The sequence below is a fragment of the Calypte anna genome, chromosome 5 (genome assembly GCF_003957555.1).
Source record: "Calypte anna isolate BGI_N300 chromosome 5, bCalAnn1_v1.p, whole genome shotgun sequence".
Lineage (NCBI taxonomy): Eukaryota > Metazoa > Chordata > Aves > Apodiformes > Trochilidae > Calypte > Calypte anna.
Window position 1 is genome coordinate 9,406,811 of NC_044250.1, and position 18,776 is coordinate 9,425,586.

Consider the following 18,776-nt stretch of genomic DNA (forward strand, 5'->3'; position numbering starts at 1 on the left):
AGTCTTTATAGTATGAAAGTGTATTAAGTCTGTTAATATGTATTAGCTCATGTTATATACTGTAATGTTATGAAGTATTGGAATTTTACTGGAGACTTTGGTATTGTTTGTGCTTAGGAAAAACAAACTGAAGGACAGTCTGGCACCAGAAATAAAGACTTCGCTTCTTGGAAGCCTCAAGCTGCCCATGAAGGATAAATTATACCTGTGGACAACCAGGATAGCACCAGCATCCTCACCCTGTCCTCTTTCAGACCCTCAGGTAGGTATCTCCAGCAACATCTGGATCAGTAGAAAAACAGCAAATGCTGCAAAACTACAGCTGCTTTGCAAAGTTTTATTCTGATTAGTAATGGATGCTAGACATTAATAAAATTGTGCTGTACCTGAATGTTTGGTGGGTATAGAAACCCCACGTAAAACCACAATTGGGGTGCCCCAGTTTGTCTGGGACAATGTTTGTGAGAGTCCTTACCCTTCCTGGGGATTTGGGCAGGCAGTGACGATGCAGACTGGTGCCTGCGATGCTTTAGTGAGGTCAGCGGCATCCAGAGCCTGCCCTGACCCTGCTCACCCAGCCATAAGGTAGCAAAGCCCTGGCTGATGTGGCTCTTAGCATCTCCAGCAAATAACTCCCCAGCAGCCTGCGGGGCAGAGAAGAGAGAGCTGGGGCGTGGGGGTCTCTCTGCTGCCCGTGAGGCTGCTGGGGGGTTTGGAAACCATCGGCTGCCCGCAGCTGATCTCTCCCTCAGGAGGGGCAGAGCGGGGTCCCTGGTTCCGCCCCAGCCCCATTCGGGTCTCCCCGGAGCTGCCATCAGCCCAACCCCGCCTCGCCTCGGCTGCGGTACCTGCCGCGCTCCCGACGTCACCGGGCTCTGCTTATAAAGTGCAGGGACAGAGCATCTCCCTAGCTCCATCTCCCTGGCTCCATCTCCCCGAGAGGCAAATCTTCAAGCAGCGAGCCTTACGCGGGTGGAAAGATGTTTTGTTCGGGTGTCCTGACAGAGCCGAGTAGGAAAGAAGTGGAGCTCAGGGAAGCGGCATCTCTCCGGCAGCAGAGGAGGATGAAGCAGGCAGTTCAGTTTATTCACAAGGATTCTGCAGATCTCCTCCCTTTGGATGGGCTGAAGAAGCTGGGGACTTCAAAAGACACTGTAAGGCTTTATTGTGTTTACTTGAAGGGGACTTAAGAAGCTAGTAGGGCAGTGTCTGGGTTTTTTTGTTTGTTTGTAGTTTTGTTTTTTTGATTTTTTTTTTCTTTGTGTCATTTTTTCTGTTTGGAGGAGAAGTTGGTTGGTTGGTTGTAGAAATTGGTATAAAAAAAGAAAAAAAATGAAGCTTTGGTATGCAAAAGGAAGGAAATATGCTAGTTATCACCAGGGCTGTTTTTTGCTCATAGATGATTTCAAATGCCTGACACTCAAATCTAAAAGCTTTTTATTCTTACTTTTATTTTTTTGCATTTGCATGAATGTCAGAAAAGATGTTATTGTTTTCAGTAAAAAACTCCTCTCTGAGTTAATCAAAATGGCTTCATTTAATACACACATTTATACACGTTTGTGATGCACGTATGTGTGCAACATATAATCATAAAAGATTCAGTAAAGTGCAGTCACTAGTACTTCAAAACATAAACCTGACAAGATTACATTTTGATAAAGTCTTATGAATATGTATATATACTTAATGGAAGGACTAAATTCTAGGTCTTAATTATTTACATATGCAGTGATCCATGTGACCCTGTAGATGACATAATTCTTCATCACATCCAGGAGCTGGAGAGCATTTCTTAATACTGGCATGCATTAATGTTTGAGCCCTCTCTAATGGGAAATTATACTTAAATGCAATATCAAAAGTCCTGCAAAATCTAGAAAAACGGAAGCTCCTTTACTATTTTTTTACCCAATTGTTGCAAAATTCTTGCACTTTGTAACACACAGTATTTGCTTCTTTCAGTGCTTGGTAAAAGTTTATTGAGAAAAATTACTGGTTTTGGTTTTAGTGCAGCAGTTCTGTAACAGCCTCCCTGTTGAGCTGGCTTTGGCTGCCCGGCTGAGATAAGTGGAATGAGTTGGTTATTCTCTGCAGTGTATAGAGGTGATTTTTTTTTTTTTTTTTTTTTTTGACATCCCAAATGTTTTGCAATTGTAGGGAGTGAAATCCCTTCCCATGGAATGGCTCACAAGGAGCTTTCCTGGTCCCTTCAAGGAGCTCCTTCAAGGAGCTCCTTCAAGGAGCTACAAATTGCCTTTCAGAGAATGATAGTGGTGTTATTGCTGTTATCTGCAGAGTCTAAATAGTGTGTCATTTAACAACTCGTAGTGTGCAGAGCTGAGACCTGGAGAACAGGGGTTTCTGCTCTGCCCAGTGTACAGAGGCAACCAGTAGCAGGAGCCAGGGCCACTGAAGTCCTTGTGCCCCAGGGGCACAGCATGGGGCTCCTCACCATGGCCTTGGTCACAGAAACATCACCCAAGGTTTCCTCCCTGCTCCTGTGCCCACTCTTGCTGAGCTGCTGCAGCAGCATCACCCCTGCTGCACCCACAGCCCCTGAGAGGAGGGTCTGCATGGGGGGCTCCATCCAAGGATGTGCCAAAGCCCTGGGGAGGTCCTCAGCTCCTGATCCCCTCCAAGGACAGAAAGGAGGTACAAAATGGCAGGGGTGTGCTGCCTGCCCCAGCTATTCTGGCTGTGGTGGTTCTCCAGCCAGGGATGGGGTGAGAACCAAGCTGGTGAGGGCCACCCACCCCACTGCAAAACCACACCTTGTCCCCATGTCACAGTGAGGTTTTTGGGACATATATGGCCAAGGCTCACCTTGGCCCCAGCCTCCTGTGCCATGAGATGTATGGGAAGTCTCCAAGTGACAGCACTGGCACATGCTCAGGCCTGTTCCTTCAGCCCCAGAGAAGATGCTGTGAGTGTCACAGCTCTTGCAGAGGTCACGTTGCCAGCACCCCCATCCTCACTCCTCATACAGCCAGGATGACAGTGAGCATCACTTCTAGAGGACACAGTGTTTCTTACCGGTGCCATGGCTGCCTGGATGTCACAAGAGTTGTCTTCAAGAGGAGAGGGATATTGTCCATCTCTGAGACTGGAGAAGCTCTGAAATGTGGGACCTCTCCTTGGCATGGCCCCAGAGCAAGAGGTCCAGGTTCAGAGGGGTTGAGCTGCACAATGAGGGGAACCAGGGCATCCTGGCTTTTTGCTTTCTTGTAAATAACTGCATGGCTCCTGACAAAGCAGCACGTTTGTGTCTAAAGCTGTGTGACAGCTGTGGTGACGTGGGTGGAAGGGCTTCTGACGTGACTGGCATTATTAATGCAGGGTTTCCCGTGGGGATTTTCCAGTGGCTTTGGCAGGAGACAAGAGGAGGTAGCAGCTCCACAGAGGTGGCACAGGTGGTGAGAGCAGTCCCTGTCTCTCAGGGTGACAGCTGGCAGTGACCATTCTGATTCTGGGGAGAAATCCCCTTCGTTTTGGCCACAGTGTGGGGGGTGCTGGGCACCACAGTGGGTGTGCCCCAGCTTGTGTCTCCTTCCTCAGCTCCTGAAGCATCTCTCCTGGTGCTGCTCTGAATAGGCAGGTTTGATAAATACTGGCTGTAATTATCTATGTTAAGTCTCTGATATTTTCAGTGTATTATTCCAGGTTGGACCAAACTCTTCTATCTCCTTATTCCACATACATATTCCACTTTGCCTGCCTGGTATAAAACCAAGCTAAAGCACAGCAAACACAGGGCTGGATATGCAGAGCAGAAATGAGTTTGTTTTGATGCCTCATTATTAGCTTTTCCTATGAAGCCCAGAAAATAGGCATGAGATGGTTATTAGATGGCGTCTGGGCCTCCCAACACTGTGACTATGCTACCCTGACTTGGGTAGGGCTTGCTGGGCCGTGGCAGCTTCTCCTCATGCTCTGACACTTTGCCCTCACCAGAGAGCTGCTGGGCTGGTTTGGATGGGCTTTGCCTGAAACAGTCCTGCATCGTTTTATAAGCTGGGAAACAAAGCTGTAAATAGTAACAAACAAAAACAACAAAAAACATTTCCCCCTCCTCAAATGCCCTCAGAGCCTCCCCTGGACACCTGGGTCTGCAGTCCCCTCCCCAGCTCCGCCAGCTACTGCAACGCTGTGGTCACTTGCAGCATGCTCAGGTCGGAATGCAAACACTTTGGTGTTAGGCACAATGTCTTGGTCAGAGACTGGGACACTGCCTGAGCACTCAGGGGGTTCAGGACGACAGGGGACATCTCATCAGATCTCATCACCCTGGAAGAGGGGCTGACATGCCCCTCTTGACACATGAACACAGGTTGCTGGTAGAAGAGGTGAATTTGGATGAAAGATGGGAAAAAGAGAGAAATTGGTTATTTCTTGGGAAGAGCTCTGTTGTGATGGTAAAATTCCTTTTTTTGTCTGCTGCCTGGTAGAGGCAGGAGAGAGAGGGCAAACCTCCTGAGACGGGTTTGGGAATTTGGGGAGCTGGCAGGTTCCCTGACTTTCATCTCTACCCGAGTGAAACTGTTGTTGATAGATCTTGCTGTCCTCAGATCTAGAAGCCAAAACAGTGTGAAACCTGCCAGAGAGATGGGTACTGCAAATTGCAGCATGTGAGAGGAATAAAACTGGACTGAATTATTTGTGGGTTTGACAGACAGTGGTACAGAGGTTCAGCAATAGCTAGTGTCTCTACTCACTTCTTATGGGTTTCTACTGTAACTTTTTTAGGGATTATAGATATTTGCAAAGTCTTCGGGATGGGAAGGGAGAAACTTTATGAAAAATATCCTGCTTTGTATTTGTATTATACTTGATACTAGGAAATAACTTACCTTTTTTTTTTCCTTTTCTTTTCTTTTGCGCTTGTATGACATGTAAAATTTCCCATTTTTATAAAACTTTCATCAGTTTCATGCAATGCATGGAAATACAGGACCAGGAAATCTGGTCCTTGCTGTGTGACCAGCTCGTGCTGGAGGGAGAACACAGCTGCCTTCCCCGTTGCTGTCACAGGGAGGTTTTCCTACTCTCCCTCCCTCCCTCCCAGACATGCTCTGCTTGAAGTTTTCCAACCAAATGTGCTTTTGTAAATGTCTTCTGGCACATTATCTGCTCAGCAAGTGCATATCCATCACTTGAGTAATTTCCATGACTAACATCCCTCAGTCTATTGCACATGAGAATCAAGGGTAATAAAAGTTAAAGCAAACTAATTAATAGCCTGAGACAAGATGCTGCTGCAGGGAACCTTTTCAGCCCCCTCTTGCTAGATTATTTCTGTGTTGGAGCACAATGTAAGCAATATTTGGTCCCCTGAAGGCAAGATTCACTGCAGCTTTCAGAAGACCAAGCATCAGCAGACAGTCCTTTTTGTGGGGGCTACTTGTGTTCACTGAGTGCTGGATTTTTTCCTTTTGGTTGGTCCCATATGGGATTCATAAAACCAGGGCCCATACATGTAATGATCCATAGGAGAACGTGTCTTTAAAAAAATTAGTTTAAATCAATAGTAGAGTACAGTTAACAACTATGACTGTGCTGGTGACTTGTTCTTCTCCAGCCTGTTCTTTCACAGGTTATTTGGCAATGAGATTGAGGCCAGGCATATTAGAAGAGCACCCAGACTGTCCTGGATGGTACCATTCAGAAATGTTTTGGTCCCAGAAGAGCAGAGCTGGGTACAAGGAGATGACCACTGCTACTTCCCCAGTCTGCTACAGTCCCCTATACCTTCATGTGTTGTTTTGTTGGTTTTTTTTTTTTTTGGTAGGGTGAAGAATTAGTCCTCCAAATGTGTGTCTGAGTTGCAGGCAAACATAAAGGGCAAGAAGGATGTACCACCCCCTATCAGCAAACCCTGGTTTGTGTTCTGCTTAGATGAGTAGCTTGGAGATGATCCCAGTGCTGGCTGCACCTCTGGCTTCTGCCTGGCAGAAGGGAGCTCAGAGCTTCCAAACACGGTGCCCCAGCACAGGGGCTGGTACTAGTGGACCCAGTCTGCCTGCCTTTAACCAAGTTAAGTAACACTGCTCTCTGCTGTTCAGGCTCACTGGGAAGGCAGTGGTAACTAGAGAAGTGCTGGAGCTTTGCTACTTCTTGTGCTTGAAGGAGTCAGTGAGGTGTTGGATCTGATTTCTCCCCATCACTGGGAGTTTCTTAACTTTACTGCCTTTACACAGCTTGTGCTTTCTATAGTGCTGGTCAGACATGGCATCTGCAACTAATAATGGTCACAAATTTTTTTCCTTTCAAGTCTCCAGTGGTATGCAGAAATAACAACAGTGAAAAGCAGGGGGAAAAGGAGGTTATGTGTCCAGGTGACCACTGGTGTTGGCTGCATCAACCTTATCTCATCCGTCAGGTCATGTTTAACTCTCTGTCTTATGCCTACAGCAGGATCTGAAGCACCAACATGGTTGCAGTTATTTTAGGATGATGCCAAGTTGCATTAGCCTTTTGTAAGTGCTGTTATTTAACGTGTCACCCAGAATATTTTAAGGATGAGGCTCTGCTCACGAGGATGAGTGCTGCACAACTTGGGGAAGCGCAGCCTGAAATTTTTGAAGTTATCTGATCCCACTGAAATTCCCTCAGGATGAGGAGGTTTGTTGGTTTACAGATCTCTGTGGACACAGGGACATATTTAATATGAATGCAAAAATTTAGGGGTATAAACCAGTAAGAAGGTCTCACTGTGGACATATTAAAATCAGAAGGAAAGGGCAGTAATTGTGGTAATTGAGGTGGGGAGTTGGAGGGGAGAGATCAGCCAGGCAGAGATATGAGCAGATAATCAAGCAGAGTAATTTCACCCCCAGCAGAGTATGTGCATCCATCCATGATGAACATTAAACATAAAAAGGCTTTTGGGAAAGCAGTTGGAGGAGGTTTTGAGAGGCAGCATGCTTCTTGCAGAATGAATGGAAATGACAGAGAGTGACAAGCTGCCACATGGTGTTGGATTTCCTGGGAGAATATCTACCTACCTACTTACCTCAGACCATTGTACCTCTTACTCTCTTCTCCCTTCCCTCCCGTGGCATGGCACTCAGGACTGGTCCTATTTATTCACACTTAACAGCTAAATACCAGCGCAGAGGGAAGAAAGACACAATTTTAGACCAAATTCTGACCTAAAGGCCAGACCAGGTCTGACAATAGATGTCATCCATAGCTCTCTATGTAAAGCTGTGCCTTCTTCACTTGCACATGCAAAAGCCAAGGCACAGGCACCAAAATCAGCTTCTTAAATTCTGAGTCTATTCATGTGAAGAGCATTGCCACAGGTGGAGGACAGACAGATATTTCCTACCCTAGCAATGCCAGAGCTCAATAAAAGTATCTGTGTTGATTCAGTAAGTCCATGCACCTTTTTCACACCTCGGTGGGGTGTGTAATTGGAAAGGTAATTTATTACTTTTTAACTTGTCATATTGCTATAGACTTTCCAATATCCTTATCAACAGATCAAGGTAATTATGGCTGAAACATCAGCTTAGAAAAGCTTGATTTGTTTGGATTCCTATATGAAATCAAATCTTGAACCCAAGTTTGGAAAATGAAAGGCATCCCTCCAAATTCTGGCTAATATTTTGAAAGGATTAGTCCCTTGCCAATGCAAAGTAGTTCATCTTAGTCAAAGCCAGGTAAGATGGAGCTGGCAGGAGAGAAAATAGATGTGGGCTGGGAAGAGTGCATGTAGTCTAGGAATCAGGGAGAGTGAGACTCTAGAGCATCCCTCCCAGGAGATCAGCACTGGCCCACAGGCACCACAAGCAGGCCAGGTCATGATGCAGGTCATGTCATGGCTCTCCTCTGGCTTCACCCTGCTCTTCTGTGCTTTGTTTTTTTTTTTTCTTAAAGCAACCACATAATATCCTGCAGAAGCGCCTGATGGAGACAAATTTATCAAAACTAAGAAGCAGCCGGGGCAGCTGGACTCCAAAGAGTGATAACTCAGTGCAGACCAACAACCTGAATCAAACTAATCTGGGCAGCTCATGGAAAATGGAGGATGAGGAGCTCATAGTGGTGAGCTGCCAGGTAAAAATCCCTCCCCAGCCTTCTGGGTTTTTTTCCCCCACAGGTTTTATTTCTCACAGCTTCAAGCAGTGCTCTTGTTCTTCATGTTTCCTGATGCACCCCACTGGGTCTGTCATAGCTGTGGGGATGCCCTCCCTCTGTAGCTCAGGGCTCCTGCAGCACAGACACCCACCTGGGTATCACAGAGAAAATTGATTTAATGAGTGCCTTCCCTTAGACATCAGAGTGGAGGCAGTAGCTAGGTGGGGCAGCATGCTGGAACTCTGAGGAGTGGTATTGTCCATGGTGAATCCCTGAGCTCACAGCCCATTTTGTTATCCTCAAGTGCCACCAACTTTTTCTTTCTCCTCCTTACCCCCACATTGTTTTGAATTTCCCATTCTCCACAATATCCCCTCCTGCCTGGGGCTGCCCCCTCTGCTCTCTGCAGGGGCAAATGCTGTCAGGAAGGATGCAGGACCCAACTCCATGTTGTTAGGTAGCACCACCTTATTAAAAAAGCAGCTCAAGAATGAACTCTTGGGGGCCTGGGGTAGATGAGGTGATACCCTGGGGGCACTGAATGTGTGGTGTAGCAGGGATGGGATTGCACAGGGAGTTGTTGGCATCTTGTCATGGGCTGGTGTGTGCAGAGCAAAGGTCCCTGACACTGTACTCATCCTGCATCCTACTCACCATCCCCTGTCTCTGCTTGCTCTTGCAGTGTGCAGGGAAGGAGCTGAAGGCTGTGGTGGACACTGGCTCGCAGCACAACCTCATGTCATCAGCCTGCCTGGACAGGCTAGGGTAAATACCCAGCTGGATTTCTGTCTTGTGGGAACTGGTGGCACCTGGCAGCACGGGCAGTGCTCCCTGGGCTGGGGCTTCACTCACCCCAGCTATGGCCATTCTGGAAGGCAGTGCTTTAGGCAGTGCTGGGCAAGCCCCTGCACCTTCTGTTACAAACAAATCCTGGGTTATTCTTAAATGTCCTTGCAGGGAACTGAAATGGAAAGCCATTTGTACTGGCCTGTTCACCTCTGGGTCAACCCCTCTAGAGGCCTGGATGTGTTTGTATCTTTTCAGTGCATCAGCTGCATCCAGGCATCAGCTCACCGGATATCACTGAGATTTTAGCACTTAATTCTCATGGATTTACTGCTTTTCATTGCTGACTTGCAATTATTACTCAAAAACCAATAGTTCTATGAGCACTGCTGCATGGTCCTGAATGAATGGTGCCTGTTTTCTGTCCAGACAGTAATTACTTCTTTGCACAACACCATTTACTGGCTGGAAGGTGACTGTGCTCACCACAAACTCGTTGCAAACCCTGGAGCTGCTCAGCCTAGACTTTGGGTGAAAACAGTGCATTTGGAGGGATCTCATCTTACCTGCTATAGGTCACCCTGCTGTGGCAGGAGGGGTTGGACTAGATGGCCTCTTGAGGTCCCTTCCAACCCCTAACTTTCTATGATTCTATGATTTTATGATCTTGCCAGCTGCTGCATTGGCTGCACAACATTCCTGACTTGCACAGCAGTGTTCTGTGGCAGCCTCTCTATGATACTGACACAAAGTAAAATGCCATTGTCCCTGGCAGTGTTACCCACTAGGAATGACCACACTTTGGTTCCTGCTGGGTGGGAACCAGTGGAGCCCTGGGGGTGGGCAGGAGCTGTGTTGGGTGGGCAGGCAGACAGCCCATCCCCATCTCTGCCAGCTGAACCCTGCAGCAGGCTGGGCTGCCTTACATACAGCTTCTTGCAGCTCCTTTGCTGTTTGTGCTCATGAGGCCAGAAGCTAGAGGCAGATGAACAGAGTGGGTTGCAGGTAGGGCTTTGGTGCCTGGCTCTCTCTGCCTGCACTGTGGTAGATCCCACGACAGCCGGCACTGCTCCAGGATGTTGTACTGCAAAGCACTCCAGTGCATGTGGCAGTGATAGAACATGAGTTTTGTTTAAATCCAGCTCTGGAAAGGAGCAGGGAAGAGGTGTTTAGGCGATTTTGCTTCTCCCAGGGAAGGAGGGGCCCTGCAGCTTGCTTTACTGGATGCTGCTGCCCATGGTTGAGGTTCAGCAGCTCTGGGGACAGGCCCAGGGCTGGGTCTCAGTGCCTAACGCAGTGTGTATGTCCCTGGGGCACAGGCCATTTCCTCTCTTCTTTTTTAGGAATCTTTTTTGTACTTTGTCATGGAGCCATTTCAGCTCTTCCCCTCCTCTCTGAGGACAGGGGTTGGGGTTAGCCCTCAGGTTGCTGCAAGACATCCCCTGTAGAGATGCAGGTGCAGCTGTTATGTGAGCAGCTTTGGTCACTACACGATGCCCAGGGACTTTCCTCTTTCAAACACAGCTCCCAGATGTGTCACTCCATCATGCAGCTGTTCTCCTCACCTCACTGCAGTTCCCTGGTCAGCTTTCAGCCATGCACTGCCCACGTCCTTGGGTCAGTCTCGGATGTAATGAAGCACTTTATTGAAGGTGGCTTTACCCTCCCCACCCCCAACCTCTCAGCAGTCTCTGTCACATATGTGAAAACCATCAGGGGCAGTGGGTGGTGGAGTGAGGAACCATCTCCAGCTGTTTCTTCAACTGTATCATGGTTGGTAAGAAGCAAACCCCCTAGGGAGCTCTGCTTGGGGCAAGGGCTGATGTGGCCCAGGGCTGCATCCTGGGCAGTGCCATGGTTTGAAATGGATGTGTGCTGCTGGCTGCATCCCCAGGATCACAGAAAACCTGCCAGTAAAACAATTTTCCAATAATAGTGTGGTAATATGAGCAAGTTAAGAGCACTTCAGGTGTAAGTACTCTCCAAAAGCCATTTGCTCCTTGCTGGAGAAGTCGAGCCATGGCAGTTTCATGACAGAAGTGTTTTCAACGTGCAGGTTAAAGGAGCATCTGAAAGCACTCCCAGGTGAAGATGAGATGATGGCTTTACTGCCCTACAAGGCCAAGGTGCTTGGGCAGATCGAGTGCCTGTCCCTGATGGTGGGAGCAGTCCCCGTGGAGTGCTCTGCCTTTGTCCTGGGTGAGTGTGTGCCTTCTGCTCTGGGTCTGGGCTGGGGCTCTGATCATTCTTAACCCAGAAGAAAAAATGAAGCTTCAAAATCACCTTAAAATTGAGCAGAAATACAGCCTTCCTGCAGCCCTTCCAGTGGAGGGAGGGAGTGGGAATGTGTTGACCTGGGCTGTCCTGGCAGTGCCCTATCCGTGCTCTGCAGTGCCCATGCAGGGACCGTCACTTCTCCCTGCAGGCAGATCTCCCTGCCCTCGTTTGGTCCTGTTCCCCTCTGGAATTACTCAGTCATTTCATAAACAGGGCTTTATTTAGTAGAGCAGCCATGAATTAAAGATGGGAGTCCCTGACAAAAAAGCATGGAGCAATGTTTTTAATGTATAAATCTGAATGTTTCTGTTTTTCAGAAGAGAATGAGAAACCCTTCTCTTTTGGGCTGCAGACACTGAAATCTCTGAAGGTAGGGGTTTAGAACTGGAATTTTACTCGGGCTCAGGGAACTGGGACCACTGCAAACTGCAGCTTTTCCTCTTACCTTAAGGCATTTATTCTCTACAGTGTGTCATAAACATGGAGAAGCACCACCTCATTCTGGGGAAGACGGACAGGGAAGAAATCCCATTTGTGGGCAGGGACAGCACTGTGGCAGGAGAGCAGTAAGTTGGTTGGGAGGTGAGCTGTGTTCTGTGCCCCCCAGCACTCCCCTCAGGAGTCCCCAGGCCCTTGCTGCAGGCAAATGAGAGCTCAGCAACACTGGTATAAATTTTTCTTCTCAGCTCAGAGTTTTGAAACACAGTCCCTGACTTTTTCAGGGACTTCTTCAGCTTTTATCACTTTTTTCTACAACAAAGGGGTATCTGGAAAGACAGCACAGGGAAATGCCTTAGGAAATAAACTTTTTGAAGGTCACTAGGAGGGCTCCTTGAGCACTGCTTTGACAGTGTTCCCAAACAACGATTTTTTTCTGGAAAATATTTACGAAGCAAGGCAAACAAACCCACATTCGTGTTTTGCAAAGTGCAGAGGGAAGAGATACTGCCTGGAGATAATGGTGTTGCCTTTTCTTCCCACATTGCCTCTGATGTCCTCCTGCCAGATGTTCCCAATGTCCTGGACTTCTTCAGTCTTATCTCCCTGAAGAAGGAGAAATCTGTGCTGTTTGCCCTGGTACCTCCTGAATCTGTTCAGCTTGTTCTGTCTGGCTCTGCCTGCAGGCTGGGCAATCCCCTCCTCCCAGACACTGTGCAGAGCTCCTTGCTGAGCACTGTGAAAAAGAAAAGCATTACTGGCCCTGCCTCTGAGTGATGAAACTGGCAGGCTCTGGGGGCCTGGGAGGGGGATTTACATTTCTGTGCCTCTCCAGCTTTGCAGTCAGCACTTGTGGTTGCTCAGCCGTGGGTGCTGTGGACACAGCTATCTAAAAAACATTTGCTCACTGCATAAGGAAGCTTATTTGACAAATGGTATAGGGCAGCACCTTCCTTAGCTGCCTGTAATGAGCAGCCACAATAGTTTTGGATGTCCTGCAGCTTGAGCCTGCTGTGCTGGGTACCACTGAGCTCGAGGAGCCTGGGTGGGAGTGGGTGGTAAGGAGCAGCCCTTCCTCAGCTAATTCTATTTATACTCATTGGGTATAAAGATGAATGCACTAGTGCAGGGAGTCAGGACAAGAATGCATGTGCACCCACTGCGGGGATGAATTATTTCTTGGTACTGCACTCAAGGCCAAATTTTGCTTTTTTTTTTTCTTTCTTTTTTCTTTTTTTTTTTTTTTGAATGAAAAACACCTATTTGGTTGAATGTCTTTTCTTTTTCAGCAGCTTGGAGGCATAAAGAGAAACTGAAACAACATCCTCACACAAGAGCTTGACATCAAAGATGTCCTGTGCAGCTGTTCCAGGTGAAAAAGCAGCACACTGCTTTGAAAACTTTTGTACTAGGCTACAGCTTGAGTAGAGCTGAATGAAATCCTGTTCAGTAGCCAGTAATATTGTCATGTTTATCCATGGGTTTTGAGAAACAAATGTGTGCTTATTTTCTGGATTTTCTATATAGTGTCCTCTTTATTACAAACAGTTGGAAAAACCTTATGAAACTCTTCTGATGATAAAAATACTTTTTATAGTAGCCTCATATGAGTAATTGTATTTAGCTGTGATTAGAGGCTATCAGAATGAAATTTTTATTAATGATTTTTCCAGGGGCTAAGCATTTCTATTCACTTAATTGATATTGCCACATTCAAATGGCCATTACCAGGAAGTTACTCAGAGTAAAATAACAATGTTAATACCACCTAGAAATTATAGGTCATCCTGTTAGCATAGTATTGTTGCCATGTACTTAGGGATGCAGCTGCTGACTTGATGAGAAAGCCATTACAGAATTATTAATGGGTTATGGGCTTCTCTGCATATCTGTGGCACAAGCACAGAAACAGGGCTTGAGAGGGCTCTCAGGGTGATCTCCAGCAGCCCCCAGCTTGCTGTGGGGTTGGCACAGGGGCAGCCCATTGTGGCACTGCCTCACTGAGGCTCTGAAATCCCCAAGGAGGTCTTAGCTGCCTTCCTAGCTGGAGTAGGCAGGAAAATTAATCCTTGTATTGAGCAAAAAAATCAACAAACAAGCACAAAAGTATCTTGTATGGAAAGCAGCAGATCCAGAGCCTCATTGGTATATCAGGAACCAAATGGCCCCCATGTCCTTGGTTCTCCCCTGCCACCAGGACTGGTGCCTCTGCCTGCCCAGCACCCAGGCTATGGGCTGGTGCTGGTTAGTGACTCCAGGTGGACTTGAGTGTTGCTGCCAGAAATGCCATATTTTTTTATATCTCTTGACAAATTGCTTAGGATCTTAAGTAAAATATTAACCTTCATCACCCTCTGGGCAGGTGGGAGTTTTTGCCAGGACAAACATTTCATTCAGTGTCACTGTCCTGTAGCAGCAGGGTTGCTACTTCACGTGCAGAACAGAGCCAACATATTCTTAGGGGTACTGCTCAGGGTAGCCCGTCCTGGTACAAAAGCAGCTTTCTAGATTTTTAAAAGCTAATGAGAATTAATTCCTGTCATCTGCTGATGAGGAGTCTTTAAAATTCAGACCAACCTCCTTGTGATATTGTGCATCTGCTTATGGCCAGTCCCAGAGCAGGCAGCTGTGTGCTGGGCAGGGGAGCTCTGCTCAGGCAGCTCTGCCTTAGCAGCAGCCTTGGGGGTCTGGGGGTCTCCTGCTGAATCCCCCCCAGCCCTTAGTGCACTGCTGGCACCACACCCCGAGGTGTGCAGCATCACCTGCACACACAGACATTGTCACTGGCATTGCCACTTAGGAAATGTCTCAACGGTCCTGGGCAAGGACCAGTTGTCACCTCATGGCCGTTGGCTCGGGACAGGAGGCTGTCCTGTGCACCAGGCTCCTGCCAGCTTCAGCTGGTCTGTGCCCAGTAATGCCACCTCACTCCTCCCATCGTATCTCAGATGTTCCCTTACCTCCTGCAGTGGGTTTGAACCTCTTTTCAATACTGGGTATGAGTAGCAGATCTGAACTCTCTGTATTTTGAGCTATTTTCTATTTTGGTGATAAGTTTCAGTGCTTTCTCTACATACAGTATTTTATATAACACAGCTATATATAGAGAGAGATATACAGATATATATGTATTTACAGGGGCTGCCCAGGGCAGTCCCACCGATGTGTTCTAGAAATACTTCATTAAATATGAAATAGATTTGATTATTTTATATGCTATGAGTTTGGTAATTTGGTACTTCTTTCTGTGCTTATTACTGTGCTAAATGTCAAATTAAATCTAAATAAAGTTACATTGTTATTGCTGATTTGTTTGTACCCTGGATATGCTGCTGTTTTCAGTGCACTTCTCTGTGGAGAACAGGAGCTGATGTCACTTTACCATGGTGGGACTCCTCAGTGCTTTTGTGCTCCTGTTGGGAATTGCTATCAAACCATACAGACAGCAGCAGTGGAGATGCTCTAAATAGCAACATAGCACTTGTGGTAAAATGTGAGCATTTGAAATCCCAGCCTTTTGTTGCCATGCATCTCCCTCCCTAAGGAGTTGTGAGATCCTGCTGGTGCTGCTTCAAGTTTTACCCTTTGGAAAACTGAGTTTGTTTCTGCCCTGTTTTGGGCAGCTGGCTGGGGCAGAGCCAGACAGTGGAGGGGAGGAGGAAGGTGATTTTGTAAACTTTATGAAGCTAGGAAAAGAAAGTGGCCAGAGCAAAAGACAGGTGTCGTTTGTGCAGTAGCTATGTGATCACAAACAAAAAAAGCAGAAGTCCCATATCAGGGTCTTTCCCAAAGCCTGGAATGTGGATTTAGGGGCTTGCTGTCTCTGCCTGGATAGGATTTAGGCTGCTTCAGCACTATTTATTTCTTTCTCTTTCCAATGAGAATTTATCCTTTTTACCCACTCAAAATCTCACAGCAAAAACCTTTGGTGAAAGAGGCTCTCCTCAGTGCTGAGCTGCCTTTCCCTGCGTGTGGGAAGAAATCAGGCTCCAGCAATAAAGTAGAGAAAAAATGAGGAGAATAAATGTACAGGCAAAAATAACTCATTTTGCTTTCTTGATCTGCTATGGGTTTCTAGATTTACTGAGACTATTCCTGATGCTGGAGAACAGAGTCCTAGCACACACAAATGGAAAATCAATGGGGAAAATGTCATCCTTCTGCACACAGCAGGATAGTCCTGCTGCTGGTGCCCTTTTGGAGGTGATTCCTGTGAGCAAGATGCTCTGTGAGGCAGAACAGCTGCTACAGGAGACAGGACCTTGCCTCAGTCCACAGGGATTATGGACTGTTTTGAAGTAACATCAGATCTCTGTGTCTACAGAAGCACTTGCACAGCTACAGAGGTGAGTGCCTGAGTGCTGCAGATCAACTCAGCAAGCCCTGGGTTCTTGCTCCTGCTGACCTCCAGCATAGCCATGTGCCTGTGCATATTTGGCAACCATTCCCTAACATGGTTTTGCCTGGGAAGATGAAGGAGGCAGAGAGGAAGGTGTTGCAGGAGCCTTGGTCCATCCCAGTGCTTCAAAAGCTGGTGAAATGTGAAGGATCTTGATGTTTGGGCTCCTTCCCGCAATTAATATGGTCCACGTGACTAAGGCATCAACGCTTCCTGAAAACGAGAGATCTGGACAGGTGGTGAAGAGTGGCTGTCAGGCTCCCAGTTCATATCTATGTTTCATTGTAAGTGATGCACCTGAGGCCAAGGGGGCAGAGCAGAGGAGCAGGAGCAGAGGAGGAGCATCCCAAGGCTGTAGACTGGGATTCTTCCCATATTCTCACTACCTTCCTCTTCACATCAGTCCAAACAGCTATGGATCTGACCCTCCAATTTAACTCCTCCTGGGCTGGATGCTTTGCAGCAGCACTTGCTGCTAATCTGAGTGGGAAGTCAGAGGACTTTGCCAGGAGTAGCCCTACAGCAACATTACTCACGTGCAGTTTGTATGCTGCTGAGATTCACCAATGTTTTTTTGTCATTTCTGCTGTCAGAGTAGCTGATTAGAAGAGACCTGCTGGAGTGTCTCTCCACAGCTATCTGCAGGGTAATCTGTTATCTGATAGTTCCCTAGGGAGGTCCTTTTTATGGGCTTTTCTATTACTGCCTTGCTGATGATAATGTGCTGTTCGACATGTTGCGAAAACAAATCTGATTTGTGTGTCTCAGAAGCAAATAACTACATGACTTATTTTGCTATAAACATAGGTTTCAGGACTGTACATTGCTTGATTTATTTTATGGGGCAAACATTAGTTGAGATCTGTATTGCTTTGTCACCTGCTGGCTTCATAGAGGGAGGTGAGGTATAGGGTTTCCATCAATGGAAAGTCTGCCCCTTGTCATAAGCTGAGTTTTCTCTTTTTTCCCCTTTTTATGGGCTGTGTGCCACTGGGGACAGCCCAGACGTGTGCTGGTCTCATCCTCCTCTGTTAACCCCACATCACTGGTGAAAGGCTGCAGACTCTGGAGATGACACTGCAGGTATCCGTGATGTTTCACTGGAGATGGCATTGCCGAGAAGTCAAATTGATTTAATGATTTTGTTACTAGAGTGTTTTGTTACTAGAGCTATTGCTTCCGCAGGATGAGACTTCTCAAAGAGGGTGTGGAGACAGTCAACAACCCAAAAATATTGGGAATTCAGGAATAACAGGAAGCCATGGCAGTGGGAGAACTAGCTGGGGGAATGCTGCAGGGATTTTCTCTTTTTTTCTTTGAATAGAGCAGGACTCGTATTCATCAGAGAGAGAGACGTGGCTGCCCCTGCTGTGGGCTGTGGTTGGACTCTGCAGAGAGGTGCTGGAGCTGGAGCAAGGGGAAGCAGAGCAAAGCCACCTGCTCATTAAATGTGAAACCTCCTGGTATCCTAGAGACAGGTGGTGGATCTGCAGAAGGTGGGGAGCTCTTAATGCTGCTTCAGCCAGGCTTGTTTCAGCTCTGCTGCCCACGTGTCACCCTCAGGCAGTGGCAGGGCCAGCACTGATTTACTGCTCACCTCCTTTCACCTCTTTCTCAAAGACCAGGAAAAACAACCTCCTCCCTGCAGTGGACATGGCAGACACTGCTACTATAGGTGAGAAAACCACTAGCACCCCGAGGTGTCCTCAGGAGGTTCCCTGGTGGTGTGGCTGGCACAGCCTGCCCTGGTCCTGTGCTCTGTGTGTGGTGTCCAGCACTGCTCCCTGTGTCCCTGGGTTGGTGTGTGTGACACTGTGCTGTGGGCTGCAGCTGCAGTGTCCCTGTGCTTTGGGTGGGCAGCAGACCCATGGGTGACATGGTGGGTGTGGAAACCAAGTGCCCCAGCTGAGTGGCAGAAGAAAGGCAGAGGTTGTTCCAAGGGATGAAGTGCTACGAGAGGACTGCCTGGAAGATTGGGGTAAGAGACCTGGACCCAGTCAGATAAAAACTCACCCTGCTGTAAGGAGATGGTAGGCAAGGCTAAGTGCCACTGTTCCCAGCATCCCTGAGGTACACAGGGCCACAATATTTTTCCAGGTGTTGCCAGTTGTGAAGCATCTCATTGGCAATGCTGGCAAAGGCAGCATTGAAAAATACTGCTTGAGGGAAAAAGCACTATGAGATTTTTGCTTTCAGAAAGTGAGGAAAGCAATGTATTTTCAAGTGTTGCTATAAACCCCAGTCCTCTGTTCCTCCACAAACAGATCAGATGGAGCAAGGAGAGTGATCAGGCGCTTGCTGGCTGCAAAACACACTGACTCATGGAGAACACAGGCAAACAGGCTCCATTTGAGAAAGTACAACACCAGACAGTGCTGGCAATTAATTTGAAAAGAAAAATGTAATTGGGAATGAATCATTTGGCTTCCCTGGATCACAAATCACAAATCCAAAACCCACTTCAAAATCCCTGGGTGAAGGACAAAGCCCAGCACAAGTGTGTTGCAGCCCAATGACCTGGTTTTATCAAGAACAGTAATTTTCGTGACACACGGAAAACGATCAGGATTTTGCCATTCTGTTGCTCTGTTTGCCTTTTCAGTTGCTGACAGAGGAGGAGAAAACCCATAATTGGCAAAATGTGATTTGGAGCTGGAAAAACTGGGTCTCAGGAGGGCAGATGTGTGAGAAATCAGTCAAGTGGGTTTCTTGTGAGTGGTGCTCTGAGAAGGGTTGTTTGGCCTTCTGGCTGGACAGGTTTAGAGAGAAAATCTGTGGATTTTAAGCTCCTTCT

At 47.3% G+C, this 18,776-nt stretch overlaps 1 protein-coding gene across 1 annotated transcript; it reads left to right on the forward strand.

The window, feature by feature from the left end:
• Positions 1-965: 965 nt before the first annotated feature.
• NRIP3 (nuclear receptor interacting protein 3) lies at positions 966-12,888 on the forward strand. The gene is made up of 7 exons (XM_008504834.2): positions 966-1,154; positions 7,882-8,061; positions 8,765-8,847; positions 10,925-11,067; positions 11,463-11,515; positions 11,614-11,711; positions 12,873-12,888. The coding sequence occupies exons 1-7, from the start codon at positions 981-983 to the stop codon at positions 12,886-12,888; spliced, it is 747 nt and encodes a 248-aa protein (XP_008503056.2). The 5' UTR covers positions 966-980.
• Positions 12,889-18,776: the final 5,888 nt, after the last annotated feature.

Bases quoted from the DNA above. Each gene is read 5' to 3' on its own strand.
- NRIP3 (XM_008504834.2), top strand. From the start codon at position 981: ATGTTTTGTTCGGGTGTCCTGACAGAGCCGAGTAGGAAAGAAGTGGAG. The intron at 11,068-11,462 runs GTGAGTGTGTGC...TCTGTTTTTCAG, and splicing joins GTGCTCTGCCTTTGTCCTGG to AAGAGAATGAGAAACCCTTC. The intron at 11,516-11,613 runs GTAGGGGTTTAG...TATTCTCTACAG, and splicing joins AGACACTGAAATCTCTGAAG to TGTGTCATAAACATGGAGAA.